This window comes from Orcinus orca, chromosome 14, assembly GCF_937001465.1.
Source record: "Orcinus orca chromosome 14, mOrcOrc1.1, whole genome shotgun sequence".
Lineage (NCBI taxonomy): Eukaryota > Metazoa > Chordata > Mammalia > Artiodactyla > Delphinidae > Orcinus > Orcinus orca.
Window position 1 is genome coordinate 45,481,467 of NC_064572.1, and position 27,429 is coordinate 45,508,895.

Below are 27,429 nucleotides of genomic sequence, written 5' to 3' on the forward strand. Positions count from 1 at the left end.
AGGCAGATCTCATGGGGGCAGCCCCTAGCCAGCCAACGGGGACAGGCCCTCTTTGTCTCCCAAGAGCAGTAGTTTTTCCTGCCATCGACAGGACAGCAGCTTTAATCTCCAGCTTATCCCAGGGTTTTGAGGGGAAGGTGCAGGCTGGATGACTGACCAGTTTGCAGAGAAAGCTTGAAATTTTGTGCAGGCAGGGGATGGTGCAAGAGGTTCTCCCATTTGGATATATCAAATAGTATGTGTCCTTTGAGAGATCAGTGAGGTGTGGAATGGGGTAGAACACCAGGAAAAGAGGCTCAAGTGTGTTCCCAGGACATATACCATTGGCAAGGTTTTGGCTCTAGGCTGAGCTGAAAGGGTAGGTGGGACTTCGAGACAATAACATGCAGCCTGCAGAAAGGAGCTGGCAAACGCTTCCAGAATGGCTGTAGGCACCCGCATTCCAAGAAGGGAGCACTCAAGGACCAGGAGGGCCAGGGAGCTGATGCTTACTGAGCCCCTGCCAGCAACCAGGTGCTTTACTTCACTGACAACATAATATTTGACTCTCAGTCAATTCTTGGAGGTAGGTACTTTTATTATTTCTTTTTTACAAATGGAGAAGTGGAGGCTCAGAAGGGTTACACGAGCTCTGGCCACATAGCTGGTGAAAAGCAGATCTAGGGCTCCAGCCTACATCTTGTGCACTTGATGGTCAAAGTTCTCATCAATGCATCCCATTTCTTCATGGTCATGGCACAAAAAATTAGGAGCAAGACTTCTGGACTGGCAGTGCAAGGAGCTCGGGGGACACTCTCCCTACAAACCAACTATTTAACTGGAGGAAATTAAAAGTATCAATTATTTCAAATCTCTGGAAATTGTCCTAAGGGCATGTAGCAAACAGAGAAAAATTCATTCAAGAAAATCTACTAAATCTTGGTGAGAACAGGGAGGGTATATGACGCTTGAACCACTACCCCTTCCCTTATTCCCTCTCAGCTCTATCTCTTGGAAATTATTCCAGGCACTCCACTCTGGGCAGGGATGGCTAATAACATGGGGACTCCCTCTCCCTCCAGCGTTCACTTTACATTACAGTTTTGCCCCAAGCATTTGACAAATCGAATAACCTTTCATGATAGGATCACTCAACAATGTGGAAATAGAAAGAAACTTCCTCAACCTCATGAGGACAAAAAACCTAGGTATCATCGTATTCAATGGTGAAAGAATGCTTTCCCCAAGAATCAGGAACAAGATAAGGATATCTGCTCTTGTTCTATTCACTGTTGTACTGGTGGTGGTAGCTAGGGAAATCAGGCAAGAAAGAGAAAAGGCTTCAAAGGACTCTATCAAGAAAGTGAAGAGGCAACCCATAGAATGGGAGAAAATATTTGCAAATAATGTAACTGGTAAAAGTCTAGTATCCAGAATATGTTAAAAACCCTTACAATTCAAAATAAAAGGGCAAATAAACCAATTTTTTTAAAAGGGCAAAGCATTTGAATGGACATTTCTCAAAGAAGATATATAAATGGTCAATAATTACATGAAAGGTTGCCCCAAACCGTTAGTCATTAGGGAAATGCATATCAAAACCATAATTAATGAATGACTATAATAAAAAAGTCAGACAATAACAAATGTTGGTGAAGATGTGAAGAAATCAGAACCCTCATACACTGTTGATGGTAAATGGTGCAGCCCCTTCGGAAAACTGGCGGTTTCTTAAGAAGGTAAACACCGATTTACCACTTGACCAAGCAATTCAACCCCGAAGTAGATATCAAGGAAATGACTATATATGTCCACCCAGAAACTTGTACATGAAAATGTTCATAGCAGCATTATTCATGATAGGCACAAAATGGAAACAACCCAAACGTCCATCAACAGATGAATGGATAAACACAGGTAGTATAACCATATAATTGACTATCATACAACCATGAAAAGGAATAAAATGAAGATACATGTTACAACATGGGTGAACCTTGAGAACTTTATGCTAAGTGAATAAAGCACGTCACAAAAGACCACATATTACAATACAGGATTCGACTGACATGAAAGGCCCAGAATAGGAAAATCTATAAAGACAGAAAGTAGATTAGTGGTTGCTTAACATAGCAGTGGATTGGAGTGGGGAATAATTGCTAATGGGTAACAGGCTTTTCTTAGGGGCGATGAAAATGTTGTGATCTTAGATTGTGGTGAGGTCGATCATGAATATAATAAAGGACATTCAATTATACACTTTGGTGAATTTTATGGTACTTGAATTATATCTCAACCAAGTTATTTTAAAAACTAAAAAGATCCTTTCGGACTGGTGGGAGAGAGATTGGAACACTGGGTGACACCCCAGGGCGTGGCTCCCCGTGACTGGCGGTCCACTATGGCTCTCTAAGCTGGAGGGTGGTATCTACACCCTTTCCAGGCTCAAGCCCTGGAATCTGGATTTGAGACCTGCGTTGGCCTTGCCCTGGAGATAAGCCTTGGTGATGTTTTCTGTTTCCTTACTTTGGGGTTTCCTCACTGAGAGGTCCCCACAGCAATAGGAACATGCACTCACACCGACTTGGGTGATTTGTAATCCGAAAAGCACTTTCCCCATCTTTCTTGGAGGACTCATTGCACCCATCCTGAGAGAAGTGCTGTTATTCCCACTTACTAGGAGAGCCCGAAACCAGAGAAGTGAAGGGGCCTGGCCCAGGTCAATCAACGTGTTAAGGGCAGATTTAACGATCCCCAGCCCAGGGCTCTACTTCCAATAGCTCTGTTCTACGTCCACGCAACATCTGCTCTGCCTTCTGCTGACAAAGGAAGGCGGGCTACAACAAGGTCAGCCCTTCTAGTCTGTGTTTCTCAGCAAGGATGGGTGTCATTACACGTTTGCAGGGACAGCAGTAGCTAAGGATGTGGTTGTAGCGTCTTGGGCTGAGAATCAAATGGAGACACGTGGTAGTCGCCTGCTTTTGAGGAAGGTGCCACTTTCTTGCCTGGTCCACTGACAGAGATGAGGGCTCTGGTCTCTTGAATGATCTCACCCAGACCCTTTTTTCGGGGGAGGGGGTGGGGTCAGCAATAAGAGTGTGGAAGAGCTTTACTTTGTTAACCTAGGTAAGCTCATAATCGCCTCAGCCTCTAATGCAGCATACCCAGCAGACGCCCTTAACTGATGGCAGCCACCAGGAAGCCTAGATGTCTCAGAATCACACGCATATCACCCAGAACTCCCAATGCCCGCCTCACCTCTAAGAAACATCCCAAACGCTGCTATAGCAGAGGTGTTTATTAATGGGGTCTGAAAGCTCAGACATTATGCTTCCCAGTTTGCTTCCTGCAGCCTACTCACCTATCCAGCTCTGCTGACTCGGGCTGAGAATGGGACAGGACCGTCGGGTTCCCCAGAGGCCTGTGCCACGAGGATGTCTGTGCCCATCGTATCCTCCTCTCCACGTGACATGTGGGGACCCTGGCTCCTCCCCGCTTGGGACTCCTTCTGTGCACTGCAGGCCAGCCTAGGACACCTGGCCCATTCGGAATCAGGTACCATCCCCGCCTTCCCAGACCCATGTTCCATATTACTCATCCTCCCCCAGCTGTGACTCTCAGCCCCTGAACTTCCTCCTCGGCGGCGGCTAAAGAAACAACGCTATTGCTTCCACCTCTGAAGGCTTGTGAGAATGTCTTTTCTCACTTGGTTTTACAGAAGAACTGGGTTATTGCAGGGAGGAGTCTACTTGTTTGGGATACCTGCTGCATTTAGGCACCAAACTGATACAAGCTTCTGCTTGGCTATTTCCATACATTTGCAAAATAACTTGTAGGGAATGTTGAAAAGTGTACAAGAATGAGCACACGTTTCTAATCTAGACCTTAAAGCATGTGCTCTAAGTTTTGCTCTCCAGAACCCTGGTGTTTGCTCACACGCACGAATGAAGAAGCATTGTAATTTCTCATTAATTAAGATTGCCTATGAAGAATAATGGGTCTGCTCTGCCTTGTAACGATCCCACGGACCACAGAACACTTTGTAGAAATTCATATTGCACATCCTTCACTGAGTATCCGATTCATCTTTCTTTGTTCATTCTGGGTTAACTGTCGCTTCCGTGGCCCCGTGGCAGAGACCTAGCCTGCTGCCTGCCCACTTTCCTGTCTTCCCTCTTTTCCCATCTCTTCCTTCCTTCTCTCCCATTTTCAACAAATATAGATCTCTCACCTATCCTCCCGACAGTCACCAAGCAGGGCAGAGCGATGTCTCCGTGCTGTGTGAGTCTCCAGGGCACCGCCTCTGCAGTCCCTGCATACAGCAGGCGCCTTGTCCTGTGTGTTGGCATTCACAGCTGAGGACTGTCAGATTTCAGTCTCTTTCAGTTTACATCATCTACTTGGAATCTTGAGAGCCCATGTGGTGAGGATGTAGGGAGCCCTCAGCGATGCTTCTGGAACGAGCATTGCTCATCTGGCCTGGCCCTCCCTGCAGTGAGCACAGAGCCGCATTGTCTCAAGTCGCTCTGTGACTCCTGCTGCCCGGCGCCAGCCCCAGAGCGTGCAGAGAATTCGGCCCACTGCTCGGCGCTGCTCCCGTCCTGAGGGCTCGCAGCCTTGCCTTTTCTCCCTGCTCCCGTCCTGAACCACCTCGGTTGGAGTTCAGGACCCATAGCTGTAGTCTACACCTGCCTCTGAGACGTGTAAGCTGCCAGAGCGTCCCTGGCCTTTCAGAGCTGAAATGTTACATCAGAGATGAGATGGGCCGTGAGTCCTTGCTGAGTGCTGGGTCCTGTGTCAGGAGCAAGAGAAGCCCCAGGGCTTCTGGACTGACGCAGCCTTGTGTGAAGTGGGAATGATGTTCTCCTTTGGGGAAAGCACAAGGATTTCTCCGCTCCATGTCTGGGAGAGAGAAACTTGTGAGGGTTCGAGGCAGTGCGAGCTTCTTTGGAGCCACCCTCAAGGTCTCCACAGGACCTGTCGTGTCGCTCGATGGTCCCAGAGGCCCAGCTACCATGGGGATGTCTGGTCAGCCATTGAAGAACTGACCTGTGAAGACCCCGAGCTCCCCGCAGGGCCCCTGGACATCAGGAAATTCCAGGCAGGGCTGTCTATCTATACAGACCCCTTGCTGAGCATCCCCCAGCCTGGAACAAGCAGCTCAGAAGAGGCTGGTGCCCGCGAGGGAAGATAGGAAGAATGGGGCCTCGGGGGGAGGGATGATGGGGGCGGTGTCAGAGGTGACCTCCTCTGGCTCGCTGTCCCCATCGTTCAGGTCTTCGGCCAGGTCTGGGATCATTCTGACCGTACTGTCCTCAAAGTGCACCTGCTTCTTCTTGGCCAGTGGGTCAGCTGGCTCCAGAGTCAGCTCCGTCAGGGCATCTGGGTGCTGGAGGGCGTTGGGCTTCCTGGTCCCTTTCAGGATGCTCTTCATGTGGATGAAGAGGGAGCCAGGCCCCTCCTTGAGGGCCCCATGGAAGGTGTACGTTTGCTCGGTGTCCCCAGAGCCGGTGGTGCTCACGGCGCTGCCAGAGGGGTCCGTGTACTGCTCTGGGGGGGCCAGCACCTCTGCGGCAGCTTTTCTCTTTTTCCGCTTGCTCAGGAGGAAGTAGGCCAGGCCAGTGATGATGAGCATAGAGCCTGGAAGAGATCTGGGAGGTCAGGATGCTGGACGAGTCCTGGAGAAAAGCCAGAGGCTGTCCACGCCCACCGTCCCAGAGGGCCACTGCGGCACGCCTGTGTGGCCACACTCAGGTCCCCAGTGCTGCAGCCCTCACGCCTGACTTGTCCTCACAGACCCACATCAGACCCGTGTGGCAGGCCTGATGCCTGGCCGGTGGATGTCAGCGGGGCCAGTGCTGTGCTGGGGCCCTCACCCCGACAGTTAGCCAGGAGACCCTGTGCCCCAGGCCCCCTTCTTGCTGACAGCCGATCCTGGTGCTGCCCGCCTGTCCTCCCATCACCACGCTCAGCCTCCCTCTCAGGGGCGGCTTGTTGGGGCTGGACCTGCAATGCTTTCGACACACCTGGACTCTATGCTGGATACTGGGCCCAACTGCTGTACTAGGCTTCCCTCCATTCCCAGGAGTGGGGAGATCCCGCTTTACCGCCCGCTGCCCTACAAACGTGGAGGAAATGGCAAATCCCTGTGGGTACAGCTGGCACAGTGTTGGCTCCCCTCCTGGCCCCTCATGCAGCCTCCAGGCCAGAGGTCCCTCTGTCTCCTGCTGGCACCCCCCCCTTGTCCAGAGGAAGGGGTGAAGGTGGCTGTCCCGCCTGCCAGGGCCAGGGCCTCCCATGCATCTCACGCTCTCTAAGGAGTGGGGGGCCGTGGCTCGCTGTGGCCTCGGCAGAGCCGAGTCCTGCTCAGGAGTGAAGGCTGCACGGGGTGTCCCTGAGAGGCCACGACAGGTACTTTAAGAGAAACAGCAGGAAGGAAGAGGAGGGTCCACCTTTCCACCTCATCTCCAAGGGCGGTCTGCTTCCTGGCACTTTTAGATGGGCTGTGAGGAGGGGTGCAGTTTTCACAGCTAAGGAGGAGGGAGAAGGGTCCTAGCAGAAAAAATCATTGTCAAAGCCCAGGAGGTGGAAGCATCAAGTGCTGGCTTCTGAGATCAGAACCTGGGCTGACGAGCAGGGCGAATGGGGTGGGAGAAGAAGATGGAGTTGCAAGGGTCTTTGGGGATCCCATTTGGTGTGCCTTTCAAACCAGGCTGAGGAGTTTGGACTTGAAGGGGTAGGTGCTAAGGAGGCACAGAAGGGTTTGGATGGAGAAGTGACTATCTTGCTCCCTCTGAAAGTTCAGACCACACACAAGCATTGGAGAAAAGGTCAGTTCGCTCTTGTGGGTAGAGCCTCTGGACGCCTATAGGAAAGATGCACTTCTTGGGACTTTCCTACCACTTGATCAGTTCCTCACCCCTATGCTCCATGCTAGAAAGGGCAGAGGGGCTAGTGGGGCCCTGGGGCCAGCATCACTGCAGGTCCATGAGAGCGGGATGCAGCCCCTTCTGCTCAGAGCCTACCTGCAGTGGGGGCTGCCTGCCTCCACGACCTCCTGGAGCTCCTACCTGGGATGGTCACGTGCCAGACCAGGACAGGGTGGAGGAAGCAGGCCACAGAGAGCAGCATGTAGGCCAGGAACCTCTGGAAGCAGCCCAGCCAGTGGGCCTTCTCCCTTGCTCTGTAGGCCAGGGACCCTGGCTGACACCTGGGGGGAGGAAGTCCAGGATTGGCAGGGAGTAGGCAGTGACCCAGGAAAGCCCCAGCAATATATAAAGCCATCAGAGTCTGGGATTGGGTCCTATTATGGCCATGTTCCCTGCAGTGGCCTCTGGTTGAACACCCCCAGGGGCTGAAGACCTCACTGTGGGTTCCACAGTTAGGGGCCTTGCCTGAGCCTTTCCAGAGGGTCTCCAGCAATTTTGTGAAATGCAGCCCAGACATGCCTGTTTGGCCCAGCGGGGAGGAAGGTAAATGCTCTCAGGATGCTGCAAAGGCAGTGGGGAGAAGAGTAGGAGACTCAGGGGCACACTGGGAAGTCCACAGTGTAGTGCAGAAAGTGTTCAGTACAGGAGACACCTGGCTGGGACAGTTGTAAGGGTTGTGCACTGCACAAAGGGCCTGGCCACATGGGTGAGAGGGCTGGAATCCAACTGCACCCTACTCAAAGGAGCCTTGACTAGGCATGAGATGGCATTGTCCCAAGGGGGCTTCTTTCTCTGTTAACTGACATACAAGGACCACACGTGGGCCTGGCAGAGGCCTGATGCTGGGCAGTTTTCCTTAGGGGAGCTATCTCCAGGCTGCAAAGGAGGAAGGTGTTTGCCTTTAGGTCCATCTCCTTCATCCTCTGAATTGGCTTGGAGTGGGGCTCTGCACACCGCCTCCTGCCCAGTCTGGCTTTGGGGGAGTGGTGTGGGCTGGCGGATGACGTGTTGGACCAGAGCACAGCCCTCCTCCCACATTCTGCGGCCATGGCTCATTGGTGCCCTCTGGTGGTCATTATTTTGTAACAAACCCTGGCTGGGAGTGGAGGGACTCCAGAGACGGTAAAATGCCCCTTCAGGCCCGGGGCACCTCCCTGCCCTGCCCTGAGAAATTGCAAAGGTCCTTTAGCAGTGACATTCAGCAGAAATGGGGGAGGCCTGCTGCTTCAGGGCGGCCTTGCACGATGCCAGGACAGCTGGATTTGAAGCCTGGCTTTTTAGCTGACCACCTAGAGACCCAACTGTCTAGATTCTGAGAACTGTGGCCAGGGGTCAGTCCTTGGCCACCCTGATGACAGCTTCCATGAACGGAGCATGACTGGGCAGAGGTATAGGCCTCTGTGGCCATGTGGTTTCCCAAGATTCTGAAAAATCTGCATTCCTGCCTCACAAACGGGCATGGAGGCAGGCCCTGACTTGTCCCTGGGTCCCAGCAGGAGGCACAGTCAGTTCTCAAACCCAGCTCTGGCTGCTCCAAGCTGGCTTTCCAGGTACTCGCCCCGTGGTAGATGACTCAGACGGGGGGTACAGTGACTGGTTGAGGATGGGGATGGACTCTGTCGGGGGACTCTGGGTGGGGTCAGGCCCTGAATGGATGAGTCAGTCCGCTCCCTGGTTGTGAGAAGGGAAAAGGGGACCATTGAGCTCCACGAGCCTGAGCCCATGTCCAGGCTGGGGCTCGCGGCAGGGTCGGGAGGGAACCTGTCCGTGGCTGCTTCGGGAGCAGAACATCTACCGGGTCATGGTCTCGTGGGTGGAGGCATCTGGGAGTGTCTGGGGCTGGGGCTGGGAGTGGGGCCGCTCTGGAGGCTACTTACTGGAAGCAGATGGCCAGCAGCTGAGCCACGAAGTAGGCCCCTTCACTCATGGAGACGGCGGCTCCTGTAAACCTGTGGCGGAGGCAGGTGAGGGAGGCCAGGTACCCTCTGACCCTCCCTTCACTTCCCTCGGCTGTCTTCTCCCAGCGCCTTGGCCTCCTGGGCCTCTGTGTAGCCAAACAACTGACCGGGAGTTTCTTGACCTAATCTTGTCACCCAGTCAACATGCACCAGAAGCTGCCTGGACACCAGGGCCTGTGCTGGGTTGGGCTGGGCCGGGGCCCAGAGATAGGGGAGGGAGCTGCAGGCCAGCAGGGGAGACAAACTTGTCCCCTACACTGTTGCTTGGACACCGGCAGGCACATCCTTCTACCCAGTGTCGCCAGGGCTGACACCGACTGCTGGTTAAAGCTGGATCCCTTGCCTTCTCATCATCCAAACAGTCACCAGCAGGGGCTGACTGTGTTCCTCAGACAGCCTGAGAATCACTCCCATTCTTTCTGGTCTCACCTGTACTGCCTGAATTGGACACTGCCCCCTGAATCCTTATAACAGCTTCCCCTTTTGGCTTCCCTGACTCCCTGACCCTCACCTCCGGGCCTCTGTTCCTCCAATCTGTCACCACCAAGCTGCCCGAGGGCTCCTTCTGAATCTGATATTCCTCCTCATCCAGACTGCTTCAAAGGCTCCTCTGCTTCAAGTGTGGTCTGGGGATCTTCCAGTCAGAATCTCCTGGAGATTCCTGGGCCAGCCCCAGACTGTATATATCAGAATCTTTGGAGGGGAACTTACATTTTTTATTGGAGGGTCTCACTGGCCTATAGAAATGAAATTTCTTAGCACGCCTTTGAAAGCCCTACATGAAGCTGTTAGGTGCCACATGGCCTTTGCACAGGCTAGTGCCTCTTGGAGTTCTCCCCCTTTCTTCTCTTGTCCGTTTGACAATGTTAGTTATTTCTCTCTTTCTCCCTCTGACCATTTAGTACTTAATCTCTACCTTCTCCCACTTTCTCTGTGCCTCCCAGTATCTGCTTAGCTCTTTCTCCTCAGCTTTTAAATGGTAATAATTAATTTACATAATGAATACATGGCGTACATTTCTAAGGGCTTTACAAATACCAATTCATTTAATGATTTTTGTTAAATCACTGTGATTACCCTCAGTTTACAGCTGGGGAAACCGAGGCACAGGAAGGTCAAGCCCCTTGCTTATGGTCACATAGCTGATCAGTAGTGGGCCAAGATTTGAACCCAGCACTCAGACTGCAGAGCCTGTATGCCTACAAAGCGCACCAGAGCATGTGTTTTTTTTTTTTTTTTTTTTTTGCGGTACGCGGGCCTCTCACTGTTGTGGCCTCTCCTGTTGCGGAGCACAGGCTCCGGACATGCAGGCTCAGCGGCCATGGCTCACGGGCCCAGCCGCTCCGCGGCATGTGGGATCTTCCCGGACCGGGGCACGAACCCGTGTCCCCTGCATCGGCAGGTGGACTCTCAACCACTGCGCCACCAGGGAAGCCCCAGAGCATGTGCTTTGATAAACAAGTGACATTGCCTTTTTCTATGTCCTGGAGCAGAGGGGGAAACTGAGGCTTTGGGAATAGAGTGGCTCATTCAGACTTCCCAACTGGTGCTACAGAGGCTGTGCCTCTTGAGGCCAGGGATGCTGGGCCACTCAGATGAGGCAGTGAATCCAAGCAGAGAGCCCTGCCCTTGTAGCAACATCCTACACACGAAGGCCTCTGCTCAGGGTTCCATGCTACCCGTGTGGACCCTTCAGCCACCGTTTGTGGGTAAGTGTGAGGAAGGTGCTGAGGGGCCTCTTTGGAAGGAGGAAGACAGGAGGCAGCAGGGGTAGAGGAGAAGTGGAGAAAAGCCCGGAGAAAACCAATGACAGGTCAGCTCCTACTGGTGTCTACTCGCGGCCATGGCCCCTGCTTGGCCCTGGGGACACAGAGCAGGAAGTGACAGTCTTATGGGGAGATGCTCCAGTAGACGGAGAGAACACAGTGGCAGGACTCTGAGATCTGCAGGGGTGAGGGAGATTGTGAGTATGGGAGGAGGATAAGTGGAAGAAGGAGTGAAAAGTGGAGGGAGGGACATTCGGGCCTTTGGGTGTCCCTTGCGGAGTGAGTGGGGTGTGAGTAGCAGGAGGGATGGGCCAGGTGGGCAATGGGTGCCCATCCCAAGGGGTAAGAGCAGGGCATGGGTGGAGAACATAGACTAGTTTACAGTAAGGGGCAGGGGTCTTGAGGGTGGAAGAAACATCGTCTAGGACTGGACCACAGAGTGACCAGATGGGCACAGCGTCCCCTCAGGACAGGGACGGAGCAGTCAAGAAGAGGCAGGGTTCTGGGTAGAAAACAGTCTGCATTAACCAGCCATGGATCTGGACTGTTCCGTAGGATAATACCCTCCACCTCTTACCCGAAGTGGATGTTTGTGGGTGAACTAGGCAGCCATGTGGAGAGGAGGAAGGCCCGCCGTGCTTCTGGATTCGAGGCAGACAGTGCACCGTGGCCAGGCACAGGCTCAGTAAGATGTGGAGGCCCTTCGAAGCAAGGAGAAGCCCCTTCCCGCCAGCAGGGGCTCCAGGCTCGGGGAGGCTTCCCAGGGTGAAATGCAGGGAGGAATGACAGGCTTTGGGAATGCCGGAGTGGCTGGGAAGGCACTCGTGTGCTCTACAGGATGGAGCAATGGCTTAGAGGGGAGGTGATGTGGGTGAGTTTGAGAAGAAGACAGAAGCTCCTGGGGTGTAAGTTGAGTGACAAGAAATAAGGTGGAGGCCAGAAGATGGCAAAGGAGTGTGGGCTGGAGGCTCTGGGATCCCTTGAAGGTGGACAGAGGGGCCAGGTTTCTAGGTGGCCGTGTGGAGATGGGCCAGAAGGGTGGAATGGGGTTGTGGATGGGGTGTGATCCATGTAGCAAACCAAAGAGGCTCCCTGGGGCAGGAGGGCTCCTTAGGACATAGACCAGGCCACCGTGATGAGGGTGGGTATGGAGGGGAGGAGGTGGGGGGCAGAGGATGCAGCCTGGTGACCCTGCAGGCAGGCCAAGGCTCCCTTAGGATGGAGCTGCTGAGAAGCTGGGCTGTAGGGCCCAAAGGGACCCCAGGCTCTCCTCATCCCTCTGGGATACCACTGCACAGCGATCTTTTTCCCACTAGGGGGCGTCTGTAGAGGCAGCTGGCAGAGGAGAAAGGACAGAGGCTGAGACACCGAAGGGACCCAGGTGGATGAATCTGGGCCCTGCTGTTCATGGGCTTGGTGATGTGGGCTGAGCTGCTTACTCCCTCTGAATTTTTTTTTTTTTAAATCTGCAAAACGGACTATATGCACTTCTTCTGTAATGCTGTCAAAGGTAAAGGACATAAGGTAAATAAAACATTTAACTGCTTGGCATGTAGAGGAGCTCAAATAGATAGTCCTTTGAACTGATTCCCCAATCTTTAAAACAAGAGCTTGGTTATTGTTTTCTGAATAAAGACATGATTGAAGAGATGGATGGATGGATAGATGTATGGCTGGATGGGTGGGTGGATGGATGGATGGGATGCTAATTGGTTGATTTACAAGATGATCTGGCTAAAGTCCTTCCCAACAAAGGGATATTCCAGAAGCCACCTCTACTCCTTTCACCTTTGGGACGGAATGGAGCTCGTGTGGGATGGGGGGATGCTGTGGGGGAGTCTCAGCAGATGGACTTGGGGTGAGCTGGAACAGAACACACAGGCAGGGAGGGCACATGCACACATACTCACAGCAGATAGAAAGCCAGGCTTTTAAACTGTCCCCGGAGGAAGGTCTCAGTGCCCACGCCGATCAACACTAAGGGGAGAAGAAGAGGAGGGAAGAGTGGGCCCAGGTGCTCCAGCCACGGCACTGCCTTGTGCAGCCTCCTTGGACATGGAGTGAGCCCCCTCCTGGGGACTGGGGACCAGGGTAGGCTCCTCTCCATGTGACACAGGGAGCTGTAGCTGGGAAGGTGCAAGAGAGCAAGGAGGCTTCAGGACTGGTCTCTGGAAACCAGAGGGGTTTCATGCAGCACCCCAGAGGCCTTTTAATCCAGTCTTCCCAGAGCAGATGCCTGTCCTTCTCTGTCCACATTGGTCATGCTGCCACCCCTTTAGTGCCCCTGAAACAGCCCACACTGACAGGCCACCAAGCCCTGGGCTCCACTGGTGTCCTCCACATGCAGTGGCTTCAAGGGCCCTTACCATCCTGTAGGCCCATGTGGGCTGTGTTTCTGGGCCCTAGAGCTTGGCCATGGGACCTGCCCCCACCTGTGTTCCCTTTGCCCGGATCACGGTTCTTGCTCTTTCCGCGCCCTCGTTTTCACTTGCTGGCTTGGCGGCTGCATCACGCACTCCTGGTTCATCACTTTGGACCCAGGGCAGATTGAGCCCCTGGGGTTTCGCTGGGACACGAGATGCGGCTCAGCCTCATCTTTCCGCCCGTCTCTTCCTGGCAGTTGGTGTCTGTGCTCAAATACCTGACCTTGCATTTGTGCGTGTAAATCCATCTTGGACCCACGTGTGTGGACTTGCTGGGTCCTGGCTGTCTCCTGACTCTCAGGGCTTCACTCAACCAGCTGCAGCCCTGACCCATCCGCCCGCTGATGGAAACGCTCCACGGACAGCATGCAGATGTTCCTCCTGCCGTCGTGACCCACCCCTCAGACCTCTTTCTGGCCCTAACTGATTACAGCCCACGCACCCTACGTTTCTCTCTCTGGGCTCTGACGACCCACGCTGGTATTTGCCGAACAGTGACTTTAGCTCGTCTGCCTCCCAGAGAGTCAAAGATGGCGGGACTGAGCTTCTGTTCTCGGCTGCCCGTGTGTGGCCCTTCATCTCTGCCGCGCGGGGGGCTGCTTCCCTGGGCCTGATGCCTCCTCTTTTCCCTGGCGGATTCTCTGTGTAAGCACCCATGCTCAGGTGACCGGAGCCCTTTGCCCACTGCGGAAATGCTGTCTCCTGAAATGCAGGGTGGAGCCGTTCACTCAGGTGCCAGCACCTCCTCCCCTCCCTTCGTGGGGGCATGCGGAAGTACTTCAGGGAGAAGGGGACAGAGCTCTTCCATCGAGGAAGGGGGTGCCTATGTGTTCTTAGCGATGGGGGTTCCAGCGCTCCCCGTGCTTATGGGCCAGGGCGGTGGAGGACACTGTCCTCTCCAGGTCCTAGCCACTTGCTGGCTTGTCCCAGGTGAGGAGTCAGGGATGCCACACAGCCTCACTCCCCTCTGCAGTGTTAATGTGACCTGTAGAGCACTCAGTGGCTGATACACAACGGTCACACGCGTCCTGGTTCCTCACAGCAGCCCCGCAGCACAGGGAGTTCTATACTCCCCATTTCATAGGGACGGAAATGAGGCTCAGTTACCTTGTATAGTTCCCCCAAGGACACATCTAGAAAACAAAGGACCGATAGAGCAAACTTGAGCCTTCTGGCTCCAGGCGATGGGCCATTTCCTGGTTTCCACTGTCGACCTGTGTGTGTGTGTGTGTGTGTGTGTGTATGTGTGTGTGTGTGTTATGCAGGCAAATATTCATGTATTTAGTTTTCACTGTGTCTCCTGTCCTGTTCCCAGCAGTAAGCATTTATTAACTTATGTAATCATCATAGCAGTCCTAGTACTGTTACCCTCACTTTACAGAAGAGGAAACTGAGGCACAGGGAGTATAAGTAAAACAAAGAAACAAACAAACCAATCATGGATGCCTAGGTCAGGTCCTGCATTTCGGTCTCCCATTTGCCAGTTAATAGCTGAGCCAATCTCTCTGAGGATTCAGTAAATTAATTAATGCCAAGCACATCACCGGTGCTCAGTGAAATCACCAATCTTTTGTACAAGAATCCAGTCCAGCCCGGGGAAGTGTCTTCCCACCCAGGGCCCGGGGAAGGGGTCTTCTGCTCAAGGCTGTTGCTTGCGATTGTTCACTTCTGGGGCGAGGCAGGACCTTCATCCACCTCGTAATCTTTGTAGATTTGCATGGGATTCTGGCGATGACCAGCAGATGGCAAGAAGGGGTCTTGGGAACTCAGCCCCTTTTCCTGATTTGCACCCCTTTGGCATATGGAATGTTATTTTGACGTCTTTTGATGGAAACAGAGGGTCAATCGTCAAAGGGGCATTTCAGGAACACTCTAGAGGCAGTTTGCAGTTAAAAAATGAGAATAACAATAGGGAAAAGAGAGAGCTGGGTTGAAATCCCAGTTCTGTGTGGGTAACGGTGGATAAGTACTTAATTCATCTGAGCTGGGTTTACCATCTGTGGAATGGGGAGAATTCGTTGTATCTCCTAGAGTTGTTGCTTGGATTGGAGGAAAAAAACAGGTCTGAAAACCTGGGATTTGTGTTCATAGATGTCACGTGGCCCATACACACAAGTTCCTTCCTCCCTCTACCTCTGGCCCGGGCAGCTTTCCCAGCCTCCAGGTAGCCCATTTTGCATCAAGGAAAGTGGGGTCACTCTTCCAAAAGCTCTCAACCAACAGTAAACATGCTGGATTCTGCAAGCCCAGGGATAGAGATATGCCTTTTGGTAGGGGGAGGAGGGCAAGGGGGTGAAGTCAGAGACATGACCCCTCAGGCCAGGAGATCTGTAGGGGGTTCTCACGGGAGGCCATAAGTCCCTTTGACACTGGGGCCAAAGGGTCCCCTGCTGGATCCTCCCAGTTCTGGGGCTCTCAGAGGCAGACCATGTGAGGTTGAGGCAATGCTTCTGTCCCCCTCATCCGTCTGTCTGCTTGTGGCCTCGACCCAGCTTCTGCCCGCAGCTGCCTGCCCAGGCTCCGTGGTGTCTCCTGACAGCTATTCCTAGACTGTGCTTCCATCTCGTCTTCTGTGGTTTCACAGGGCTCTAGCTCTGAGCAAAATGGGCCAACCTACAACAGCCACTCACCCCAACAAATGACGCTGTGGCCCTTGCCCTGAGCTGGGCCCGGGGACAGAGGAGATGAGATTGAGAATGGAGATGGGGGACAAATGCCATACATGTCCCCAGAATCAGGGCTTCATTGTAACAACTTCTCCATAAGAAAGAATTGCCCCAGAAGAGCCTTGATCCTGGGCGGCATTGTTCTTTGCGCCACAGGGGGTGCGGGTGCTGGGCGGAGCCACCTGTGCTGCTTTGACACCCCCACTGAGGGGCCTTAGACTCCTTCCATCCCTCCCTGTTGTCTGTCCCTTAGGATCACGTTGCCCCTCATCCCAACCCAACAGAATCATATTACAAGCCCACCCTGGCATAGTCTGGCCCACCCCTCCATCTCACTTCCCCTCCCTGTCTCCAGGGAGGCATCTTTTCTGGCGTCTGGTTAGAAACCAGCATCTGTGGACAAGCCTGTCCTCTGCGTCTTATTCCCTGGCCTCTAGTTTCTTTCCCTCCTGTCTGGGCCGAGTCCAACCACAGCACAGTAGTTTCTTCTCCCAGAGGCCAGGGCTTTCTTCTGAGCTGCCTTCCTGAGCTGTTGGTTATAGTTCAGACTTAGCAGGGATCAGAGATCCTGGACCTGTGGTGCAGGCCTGGGCCAGGCACACACCGGAGCATCTTTCGGGCATCCTGAGGCTCTGGTCCAGAGTGTGGGTCGATGAAAGCTATGGGCGTGCAGTGCTGTGACAGAGAACATGCGGCTTGATCAGAAAAGCAGAGTCCTGGCTCCTCAAGCAAACGATAACTCCCTTCCTTGCTTCCTATTCCAGAAAAATGGGGACGATACAACACGCATAACTGACTAGGAGCCTCAGGCTTAGTAAATTATAGAGAGCTGTGCGAACGTAGATGGTGGCTAATGGAGTTATTAGGAGAGGCAGGTTGTTCCCATCAGTAGTCTCAGGGGAAGGGGAGGGTTTATTCTTATCCTTTCCTTCCATTAATACATGTTTTTATTGTGGCTCAAGAGCTCTTCTCTATGTATTGATGTTGTTCATTGATTTTCCTGTCTCGGGTCCCTTCTGCAGGCCTGATTGATACAAGTGGCCCAAAGCCCCATCTACCGGTACATCTCATGTGTTAAGCCCCTCTGTGCAGCCTGCTAAGGGCCTGTGTGCTCCTGAGGATGGGGCCTGTCTGTGGTACTAATGGCTAAAGGGCTATCTCCAAGGCTTCTGGCCTCGTGCTACCTTTGCCTCAGGGCCGATGTCATGGTTGGCTGTAGCTTATCTGTTCTGACTCCATCACTGGGTTGAGTTTTGACACCTGTCTTGCATTCAGTGCAGTGCCCTGGTGGCAACATAGGACACTTCACAGAGGTCACTAGAGGCCACGCTAACTGGCTTTCCATGCCAGGCAGTGGTCTTGGCCCTGGATGACTGGGGAGCTGGGTGAGTATGTCATATTCACTGCTGCTAAGGGCACCTCATAACTCCCCACGTCGTATTTATTGCTTTTCTTCATCCTCAGCTATGGCATATCTCCTACTGGTCTTAGTGTCTGTAGGGACATCTCAGGTAGGGACACACTGATCTGATGACAATGGCTGGGGATGGTTCAAAGGGGGTCACAGCTGACTATAGACGCGAAGGCTAGGTTTGCACCATTTCTAAGAACACAGAGGTGTTGGAACTAGTTGCTAAGAATCCAATGAGACAATAAAGTAGTAGCTGCAGGTTTCTTAACTCAGGAGAAGTTGTGGCAGATGCTAAGCCTGGCAGGGAAGTTTACCAGTGTGTTGAGAGCCATTCAGGGGACACCTATGAGCCAGGGTTCAGAGACACTATGAGAAAAGGCCAAGATTTTATAGAAGAAAATTCTAGATATTCAGTTAGAAGAGAATTTAGAGTATAGGGTGGCCCTCAGTGCCCTCCAACCCACTCACAAGCCTGCTTAGGGAGAATTTCCTGAAGGTGAGAGAGTCCTCCTTCTCTACTGGATTCTCTACTATCGACTATAGTAGACCATCCAAGAGGACTATTTTGTTTGGCCTTGTAGATTGGCCAACGTGCCTGTGGTAGATTGCAATGATGCCCCTGCAAGCCTTCACCCCCTTGGTATCCACACCCTTTGTTATATGACTTTGCAGTCCCTTGCACTGAAGAGAAGTCTGTTTTCCCTTCCCTTGAATCTGGGCTCAGCAATGTGACTTGCTTTGGACAACAGGATGTTATCAGGTACCAGGCAAGCACAGATGGGAAACGGGCTTGTGAACTGGACCTGCTTTCTCATGCCTCTGCCATTATCATGGGCACATGGCCAGGCCAGCCTTCTGGAGCACAAGGGACCTTATCATCCCAGCCAAGGCCAGTCTAGACAAACCAACAGCTGTCTGACCCTCAGATAGGTGAGTACACCCAGCCTACATTAGCAGAGATGCCTAACCTACTCGCCCAGATGTGTGAATGATAAAAGCGTATTACTCTATGCCACTAACGTTTTGCAGTTGTTACACAGCATTATTCTGGCAATAGATAACTGACACATCCACTATTAAAAACAGCTTTATTGAGGTATAATTGACATGCAACAAACTGCACATATTTAAAATGTGCAATTTGGTAAGTACTGACATGTGTGTATACCAGGGAAACCATCACTCCAGTCAAGATAGTGAACATACTTATCACCCCCAAAGTTTCCTTATATCCTTGTAATCTTACTTTCCAATGCTTCCGTCCACTCCCAGGGAAACACTGTATCTATTTAGATAATAATATAGCTTTTCGTTTTTAGTTTGTTAATACGGTCAATTACATAAATTGATTTTGGAATATTAAAGCAACCTTACATTTCTGGGATAAACTGTACTTGGTTATGTATATTATATTTTTATATATTTTAATTTGATTTGTCAGAACTTTTAGAATTTTTACATTTATGTTGATGAGGGGTCTTAGTCTATAGTTTTCTTTTCTCATCATGCCTTTTTCTAGTTTTGGTATCACTATAATGATAGTTCATAGAATGACTTGAGAAGTACTCCCTCCTTTTCAAGTTTCTGGAAAGGATGTGTAGCATAGATATTATTTCTTCCTTCAAGGTTATAAAATTCAAGGTTATGAAACCATCTGGGCCAATACACCACCTTTGGCTGATGATATCGTTTACGTGGAGGGACTCTACAGACCTTTGCTGATGCCATCGAGGATACTGACCCTCAGGCAGAATAGCATCCTTCTTGCAGAGACCCACAAGGGGAAATTTCTTCTAGGTCTTGATTTCAGGTCACAGTATTTGGCTGAAGTATTTGACTCTTATTCTTTCTTGCATTTAAAGAGAATGTATCTGCTCACTCTTCCACATGGCAGCTTTCCCGGCACTAGAAAACAATGACCATGCCTCCAAATGTTCTCTCTCCATGCCACACATACCGTGTTTCTTTCTTTTTTTTTTTTTTTATTGGAGTATAGTTGCTTTACAATATCGTGTTAGTGTATACTGTACAGCAAAGTGAATCAGCTATATGTGTACCTATATGCCCTCTTTTTTGGATTTCCTTCTTATTTAGGTCACCACAGAGCACTGAGTAGAGTTCCCTGTGCTATACAGTAGGTTCTCATTAGCAATCTATTTTATACATAGTATCAAGAGTGTATATATGTCAATCCCAATCTTCCAATTCTTCCCACTCCCTCTCCTTTTCCCCCTTGGTATCCATACGTTTGTTCTCCACATCTGTGTCTCTATTTCTGCTTTGTAAATGAGACCATCTATACCCATTTTTTTCAGATTCCACATATATGCGTTAATATACGGTGTTTGTTTTTCTCTTTCTGACTTACTTCACTCTGTATGACAGTCTCTAGGTCCATCCATGTCTCTACATGTTTCTTTATCCGACCTTTACCTAGCCTATGGCAAGCTAGGAAGGCTCAGGGGAAAGCCCCAGGAGGGCTCCATCTCCCCAGCATCAGCCATTTGTTCCTGACTACATTCTTTTTTGATAACAGCCCTCTTCAGATGGTTGCACAGAGCTAAAGAAAAATCTTAAAAGAACTGTCAGCCCATGAAAAATTAAATGAGGCTACCATCTTTCTTCTGGTTTCATCACTACATGTGATGCAGAAATAACTAATGTGCTGTGGGATGATCTTAATGACCCAAGCACAAAATGTGAAGAAAAATGTTACTCAGCGTTAAGACCTTTCATAGTCTAGCCCCTTCCTCCCCTTCCAGCCTCCAGGGTCATATGTTAGCTTGTTCCTTTCCTCTGATCTTTCTTCTTTTTCCATCCTGCAAGAAGGTCTCATTACTCACACTGTGCCATCCCTGTGTCCTGCAAGTTCGTCTAAAATTAACCAGCGCTGAGTGAGAATCTAGGTGCCATGAAGTTTGCTGCTTTAGTCATTGTTTCATTGAATGCTCACGTTCCCAGAGCTCAGATGCACTTGTTATTCCCATTTCATAGATGAGAAAACTGACATTTAAAGTGATTAGCTGACATGCCTAAGGTCACACATCTACTAAGTGGTAGAGAAGGACACAAATTCACCCTCTCAAACACTAGGCTGCAGTGTTTGGCACTGGAATATGTATTTACTAGCCTGTCTCCCTGGTCACCTCATGCGCTCCTCTAGGTTAGAGGTCATACCATCCTAATCTATGTGTCTACATTGCACAAAGTGGGGGCTCAGCCGATGTTTGTCAGATAAATGAATCCTAGGTGGAGATCCAGATTTTTTGTTCTAAATCTAAGAAGGAGGACACAGGCACAAATAAGTAAAGAAAGAAATGCTTGAAGTAAATTATATTATCTTCCAGTGGTAAGAGGGTGGAACTAAGGAGGGGGTATTTCATTTGCCCATTGGGACAATCAGACTGGAAAACAGTCCACATCCACTTACAGGATCTGAAAACAATTCGTTCTTGCCTGGTAATAAACCCACCTGTGGACGTGTTGGAGCGCACGAAGCTTCCTGAGATGGCAGGAGGTAGTCACTGAGATATACATTTAAGAAGGCTGGAAATTAGCAAGGAAGGCCCAAGATGATTGCCTCAGAAGCATTCTTTTTTTTCTTTTGAAGGCTTTGAATGGGGCTAAAGTCAAATTATGCATTTGTTGTACTCTTTAAAAAATAATGAGAACATCTGAGTTTAAATGCTTCTTTTATCCTAGACTATATTAATAAGCCTCCATTTGAATGGAATGTGGCAAGGAATGGGGCTGTCAGGAATGTGGCTCTGTCCTTTATGTAGAGAAGAGGTTAAGGGGTCAAAAACCTGGAACAAAGCAAAACTCCTAAGTGATCCCAGGTTGATCGAAAGTAATTGATTTCTGGCAAGCAGGACTTGCTTAAAATGGCTTTGTCTGAAGCCCGGCTCCTGTCCTCGTTGGCTGAGTGGTGCCCTTCTCTTGGGAGCTGTGTGCCGACAGCCCTCAGATGTTCCGCTGCATCACTGCCCTGTGAGTGGGCAGACTGGGGCTCCAACACCAGATCTGCTGTTTACTGGCTGTGTAACTTCTCCCAAACTACCTAAACATTCTGAGCCTCAGTTTCCTCATTTGTAAAATGGGATTTAGCTCAGCACTCGGCCCTCACAGGTACTGGTAGGGCTGCAGCAAGATAATGGCTTTACAGCAAGTTGTCAGTCATGTACCTCTGGACCCATACATGGAAGGTCCTACTGCGATAATTCCTTCTGGAAATTTGTGCAGATTTGTCTGTCCCCAGATGAGGTCCAGGTGTGGGTTTGGCTGGAGATGGTCATGGTGGTGTCAGTCAAAGCATGCTTGGCAATCATTCACAGACAGAGAATTAGCAGTTGGATCAAATATCAGTGACTTTACAGCTTTAGAGAACAAACTAGTGTTTACCAGTGGGGAGATAGAAGGGGAGAAGGGCAATATAGGAGTAGGGGGAAAGGAAAAAAAAGGGTTATTATGGGATTATATGAAATCATGTGTGTGAAACTTTTGAAAGTTGTAAAGCACTCTAGAATTTAAAGAAATTTCATTCAATAAGAAAAGATCATATAATATTGCAGATAAGAAGAATATCAGTGTCTTTAGATTTAGGAAGTATCTGGTCAATCCCTCCTTTGTTTCAGTGTAACTATGTCCACTCTCACCATGGCCTCACCTGCCTGAGGCTGTGCATGGTCAGGACTGACTGATGGTGGGGCACTAGACTGATAGGGTGGCCTCAGCCAGCCTCTTTGGTACCCTCTGTGTGTCTTGCATTCTGCATCCCATCATTTCGCCAAGACATAGAAAGACACGTCCTTTGCCCTGATTTAGGCAGAAGGCATGCTGATGAAGAGTAGGGTCTCAGGAGTAGAGAGTCATCAATGGAAATCTTGCCTCTTTGCTTCCTGAGTGTGAGACTTTGAACCAGGTACTTCACCAACCAGCCCTCAGTTCCCCCGCAAGTGCAATGGGGACGAGGATGAGTGTGATGGTGCTTCAAAGGGTAGTTATAAAAAAAAAAAAGGTCATGAAGAACCTAGGGGTAAGATGGGAAAAAGACGCAGACGTAGAGAATGGACTTGAGGATATGGGGAGGGGGAAGGTCAAGCTGCGACAAAGTGAGAGAGTGGCATGGACATATATACACTACCAAACATAAAATAGATAGCTAGTGGGAAGTAGCCGCATAGCACAGGGAGATCAGCTCGGTGCTTTGTGACCACCTAGAGGGGTGGGATAGGGAGGGTGGGAGGGAGGGAGGGAGACGTAAGAGGGAAGAGATATGGGAACATATGTATATGTATAACTGATTCACTTTGTTGTAAAGCAGAAACTAACACACCACTGTAAAGCAATTATACTCCAATAAAGATGTTAAAAAAATAAAGGGTAGTTATGAGGATGAAACGAAATACTTCATTTAAAACATGTAGCCCTGAGCTAGGGTCACGATAGATACTCAGGTAATAATGTTCATGAGCAGCTGTTACATCAAGAGCAGAGGCTGGAAGAGTGAAAAAACGCCCCCGAGAAGCTTGAGTGAGTTTTGCTCTGAGGAAAGTTGAGAGGCCTCCCCACAGGGCCCAGAGACATTTCCTCAGCAGTTCCTCTTTGCGGGAAGCCCAGGCCTGTCCTTGTGCAAGGACACAGCAGTGAGGAGAGGGCTTTCTCTCCAGGGTCAAGGCCAGGGAAATGAATCTCCTCACCTCCCTCCGTACCCCAGCCCAGATCTGGAGGGCCTTCAAGGTGTAGCATCTACCCTGACACAGGGAGCTCTTTCCACCCTCTCTCTGCAGGCTTGGGGCAGGGGCTGAGGACTGGGGAGGAAGTTCATGGAGATTCACTCTGGGGGATAAGGAGGAAAGCAGAGGTGCAAAGGGAAGCCAATCCTGCCTTCCAAGCACAGGATGGGGACCAACCTCGCTGGATAGGCCCCTTTCTAATTTTATGGAGGAAGTGCGCCCTGGGCCTCAGCGCTCCCATCTCAGTTGAAACCCATTTTCCCAGGTGCCCCCCTCCTGACAGTTAATGAGAATGAAACACAGGGTTGAGCCTCCCCTGGGGCCTGAGTCTCTGACTCGGATGTCATGACCCTGTCTTCAGGTGGACACAGTGAGAACCTGCCGGAGGGATGGGCACGTAGGGATCCGGCATGTTTACTGGCAGGTGTGCAGTGCTTCCAGTCTGCTCCAGTGCAGTTCCCCGGTTGTGTCTTTTCTTTGGCTCCTGGTGCCACATCTCAGCAACAGAGGGACACCCAATGCCTTCCATGGCCAGGCAGGGGATACAAATGAATGACACCAGCCAAGTGTAAGTCAGATAAGGAGGAGTGGGTCTGTGATGACCTGGAAAGCTTATGACTTCAAAGGGAGAGAATTGCCTCATTTTCTAATTTTCAAAACACTTCTGCCTGGGGGCAATCTGCAAGGCCTGTTTACCCTTCTCTGGCGGTGGCAATGCTCTGTCTGCGCCCACTCATGGTGTGGGGCTGGTCATGGGGGTGGGACAGCAATGACCCCTGGGACCACTGGACATCCTAATGAAGCTTCATTTAAAAGGGCTGAATGGGGAGGAAGAGGTGAGCTGTGCTTCGGCCACAGCCGCTGGGCCTTGCCATCCTGGTGCATGTCCCCAGGTCCTGGCGCCTTTAGAGCTGCTGACAGCCTCAGATCCATCTGCAGAGGGAAAGGGAAACCAGGAAGGGGCTGCTGGATCAGGAGCTGCCTGGTCCCTGCAGGTGACACTCTGGGTGACCTTGGGTCACACGCTTTTCCTAGTTTCTAGGCAACCCACACTCCTCCCCACAGGCAGACCAGGGCTACCTTAGGTCTCCCAGAGTTTCTGCAAAGTGACAGCCTCTGTCTCAAGTCTGATTTCCTCTCTAGCAGCAATGCCCCTATAAATGAGGTCTGGACTTCTTAACAGAGGATTTCAACAAAAAAGAGGCTTAAGAGAATAAGGAATTTGCAAATCTTACACATTGGAAATAGGCCAGCAGTTCAGTGACGCTGAAAGAAACTCAAGAGTTTCCCAAGATGACTAAAGCCCCTCTTTCTAGCTTCCCACCTGCTCCCAGCACTCTAGAAAGCCCAAACACAATTATTGGAAAGCCTGGCCATTAGGAGGCAATATAGTGGCCTATATTTAGCCTGGATCCTATATCAAAATCAAGGGAGAGGACCGTCTTCTGCATTAACAGTGGTCCTCTGCACAGAGATAAGGGCTGTAGTTCAGAGAAGTTTGTGTGTGTAGCGTGTGTGTGTGTGTGTGTGTGTGTGTGTGTGTGTGGCTGCAGACCCTTCCACTGGCTGGGATAAATTGGACTTTTAAACTGTCTGTAGCTAATCCATTAAAAGTTTATATACCTCTTAAAACAGCTTCCCGACAGGAGCCAGGTCTCTCCTCTGGGCAGAGCGTGGCAGGGGGAAGTGTCACTGTGATTTCTGACAGATGAAAGGGGTGCATTTTACATATTTAGAAACCAAGGCATAGAGGAGGGCAGGGTGTAGTCAAGATCAACGGTGGTAGATGAGGACTCAAACCCCAGACACAGACACAGAAACCCTACTGAGGGTTAACTTCCCTTCCCCAGGATGGGCATTTAGGGACCTTGGAGCTCATGTAGGTGACAAGGTGGTTCTGATGGAGGCTGGACCTGGCTCCCCTACTCGTTCATTTACTCAGGGCCCTCAGCAGAACAATTCCAGACCTGTCCTGGTGCCCACTGGATGGGGCTTCCTGCCCTGGGAAGAAGGAGCTCTTTGGGCAGAGTTCTGGCCTTTTAAAAAATCCAGCCATCAGGGCTTCCCTGGTGGCGCAGTGGTTGAGAGTCCACCTGCCGATGCAGGGGACACGGGTTCGTGCCCCGGTCCAGGAAGATCCCACATGCTGCGGAGCCCGTGAGTCATGGCCGCTGAGCCTGCGCATCCGGAGCCTGTGCTCCGCAACGGGAGAGCCCACAACAGTGAGAGGCCCACATACCACAAAAAAAAAAAAAAAAAAAAAAACAGCCATCAGGGTTCCAGGCCGGCTATCTCTCTGACCTGTAGCATGACCTTGGGCAAGGTCACTGCCCCTATTTGAACTTAGGTACTCCTTCTTGTAACAGGAGGGGTGGTATTAGACCATTGACAGCAGGCCTCCCTGTGCCAAGTCAGGGCTAATTGCTAGAAGAGCCTGCTGGCCAGCATAGCAGTGAAGCTGGCCCTGAACCCAGGGAATGACACAGATCCCCACTGAGCTCTGAAGTATGTCCTGGGGCTTCTCCCAAAAGGTTTACATCCTCAGTTTTACTTAGCTATGCTCAGTTCATGCATCCTTGACTCTCCAAAACACCTGGCTAGCAGACTCAGTTATCTCTATCATAAAGATTAGAAAGCGTGATCCCAGAGGGCCCAGGTGGCTCTCCCAATGTCACACATCAGTGAGCAACAGGGCTGGAGTAGGAACCAGCACTGTTTGGGTCTGAGCTGGGAGCCATTTCCCATTTTCCAAGACCCATTCGTAAGATTGTGTGTAATGGTGGGCAAGGACTTGATCGGCAGTGGGTGTCTCTTCTCTGTCCCCAGGGGACAGTGGGGGCCAGAACCACGGCTCAGAATGCTGCCTGCTCACCTCCCCAACACAGATCCTGGCCACATGCGGGGCTCGGGCTAGGGTCCGGGTCCGAGCTGGGGAAGTGAGCAGGCAGAGCTCAGGGTCACAGCTGTGCAGGTACTACTGTAACCATCTGTCTTCCCAGCCCCCGGATCAGGCTGGGTGAGGAACAGCAGTCCAGCACGGGGAACCATTTCTCCCCCCAAACCCTCGGTGTTTTAAGGGAAGCCTGGGATCTCTGTGTCCAGCTCTCTAGCTCAGCCTGCCCCGTGTGCTGGGAATTCTCTCTCCATGAAGTGGGGCTGTGGTTCGAAGAAAACAAGATGCACTCCAGTGACCCTTGACTGTGCAGTCAGGCAGCCGATTCTTACATTTGCCCAGCCCTTTACACCTTCACCTTCAGCTCCCACCTCCACCTCACAACAGCCCCCAAGGAGGTGGGGCAGACTCTTTCAACTCATTTCACAGATGACGATGCTGAGGGTTCCCAAGGTCACAGGGATGGTGGGTTGCCAAGCAGAGATTCTGTACCAGACCCCTGGATCCCAGCCCCAGGCTCTCTCCACTGCACCTGCTGCTGCCTTGAAGAGCAGTGTTTCTGGGGTTTGGGGAAAGAAAGTGACGAATATGTGGCCAGGTGTTTCTTCCCATCCCTCGCTGGCCGGCTCCCACCCCTTGGACAGTCCTGTCTGCTGTGCCCAGTACACAGAGGACTGAAGCTGAGGGGCGGGGTCCTACCTGCAGCAGTGGTGATGCCCAGGAGACGACAGGTGTATTCCAGCCCCGTCCAGAACACCTGCAGTTTCATGGTGCAGGGTCCCAGAAAGGCAGGCAGCAGAAGCTCTGGCCCGAGATGCTCCAGGTGGCCTGTGTGCAGCGGGAGGCTGTGGCTACCAGCTCCGGGCTCTTGCCAAACCAGTCCAGGCCACCTCAGCCTGGCGGAGGTGTGAATAGGGCTCACTTTCCCAGCTTGCCAGGTGCTCAGCTTAATCATTACCTTGGAAGAATGTCCCCAATGCTCCACGCAGCCGGGGCCTGGTCTGGAGCTGCTGCGGCCCCAGCGTGGCTGTCTGAGATCAGGCAGATCAGGGCTGGGCTAGCGGCAGCGTGGAGCTGACAATTAACTGTTTCTGGCTGGGAGGGGGGAGCCAGCCAAGGAGTCAGCCCAGGCCGTGCCCTACTGGGTAGCAGAAAGGCGCAGAGAAAGTCACATCTGGACCTGAGGCCTTTAGGGTCTGAGAGTCAGTGTCTGGAGGTCCCAGTGTACATGCAGGTTTGTGTTTGTGTGTGTATGGGAGAGAGGGATGTGTCTTTAAATCACCAGCAGAAACAACTTTTGAAATGAGTTCCAAGCCTCTATTCTGCTGTATTTAGGTGGATTAGAAAGCTTCCAAGTCTGTGGCAGATTTGGAGTCTGACCAGACATGCTTAGCTCAGGCCCAGCGCCACACACGGACTTTTCTTTATCCCTGACATGCATCCGTGACATGTGATGTGGGAAATTACTATAATCTTTGGGAGGTGAGTTGCTATGTCAACAATTAACTAGGTGACCTTGGGGAAACCCAAAGATATGCGTGAGCCTTAGTAACTTTTGCAGAAAACAAATGAGCAGATTTGGTTGGATTGGTGGTTCTCAAAGCACGTTCTGAGAGCTGCTCCAAGAAGCCTATCCTCTAAAATTGGACAATGGTGGGCTTTTACTAAT

At 51.3% G+C, this 27,429-nt stretch overlaps 1 protein-coding gene across 1 annotated transcript; it reads right to left on the reverse strand.

Annotated features, from left to right (window-relative positions):
- Window positions 1-378: 378 nt before the first annotated feature.
- TMEM72 (transmembrane protein 72) lies at window positions 379-26,778 on the reverse strand. The gene is made up of 5 exons (XM_004283392.3): window positions 26,460-26,778; window positions 12,543-12,609; window positions 8,786-8,857; window positions 7,050-7,189; window positions 379-5,619 (listed from the first exon to the last, which is right to left on the reverse strand). Exons 1-5 carry the CDS (start codon window positions 26,713-26,715, stop codon window positions 5,141-5,143), a joined length of 1,014 nt encoding a protein of 337 aa, XP_004283440.2. The 5' UTR covers window positions 26,716-26,778; the 3' UTR covers window positions 379-5,140.
- Window positions 26,779-27,429: the final 651 nt, after the last annotated feature.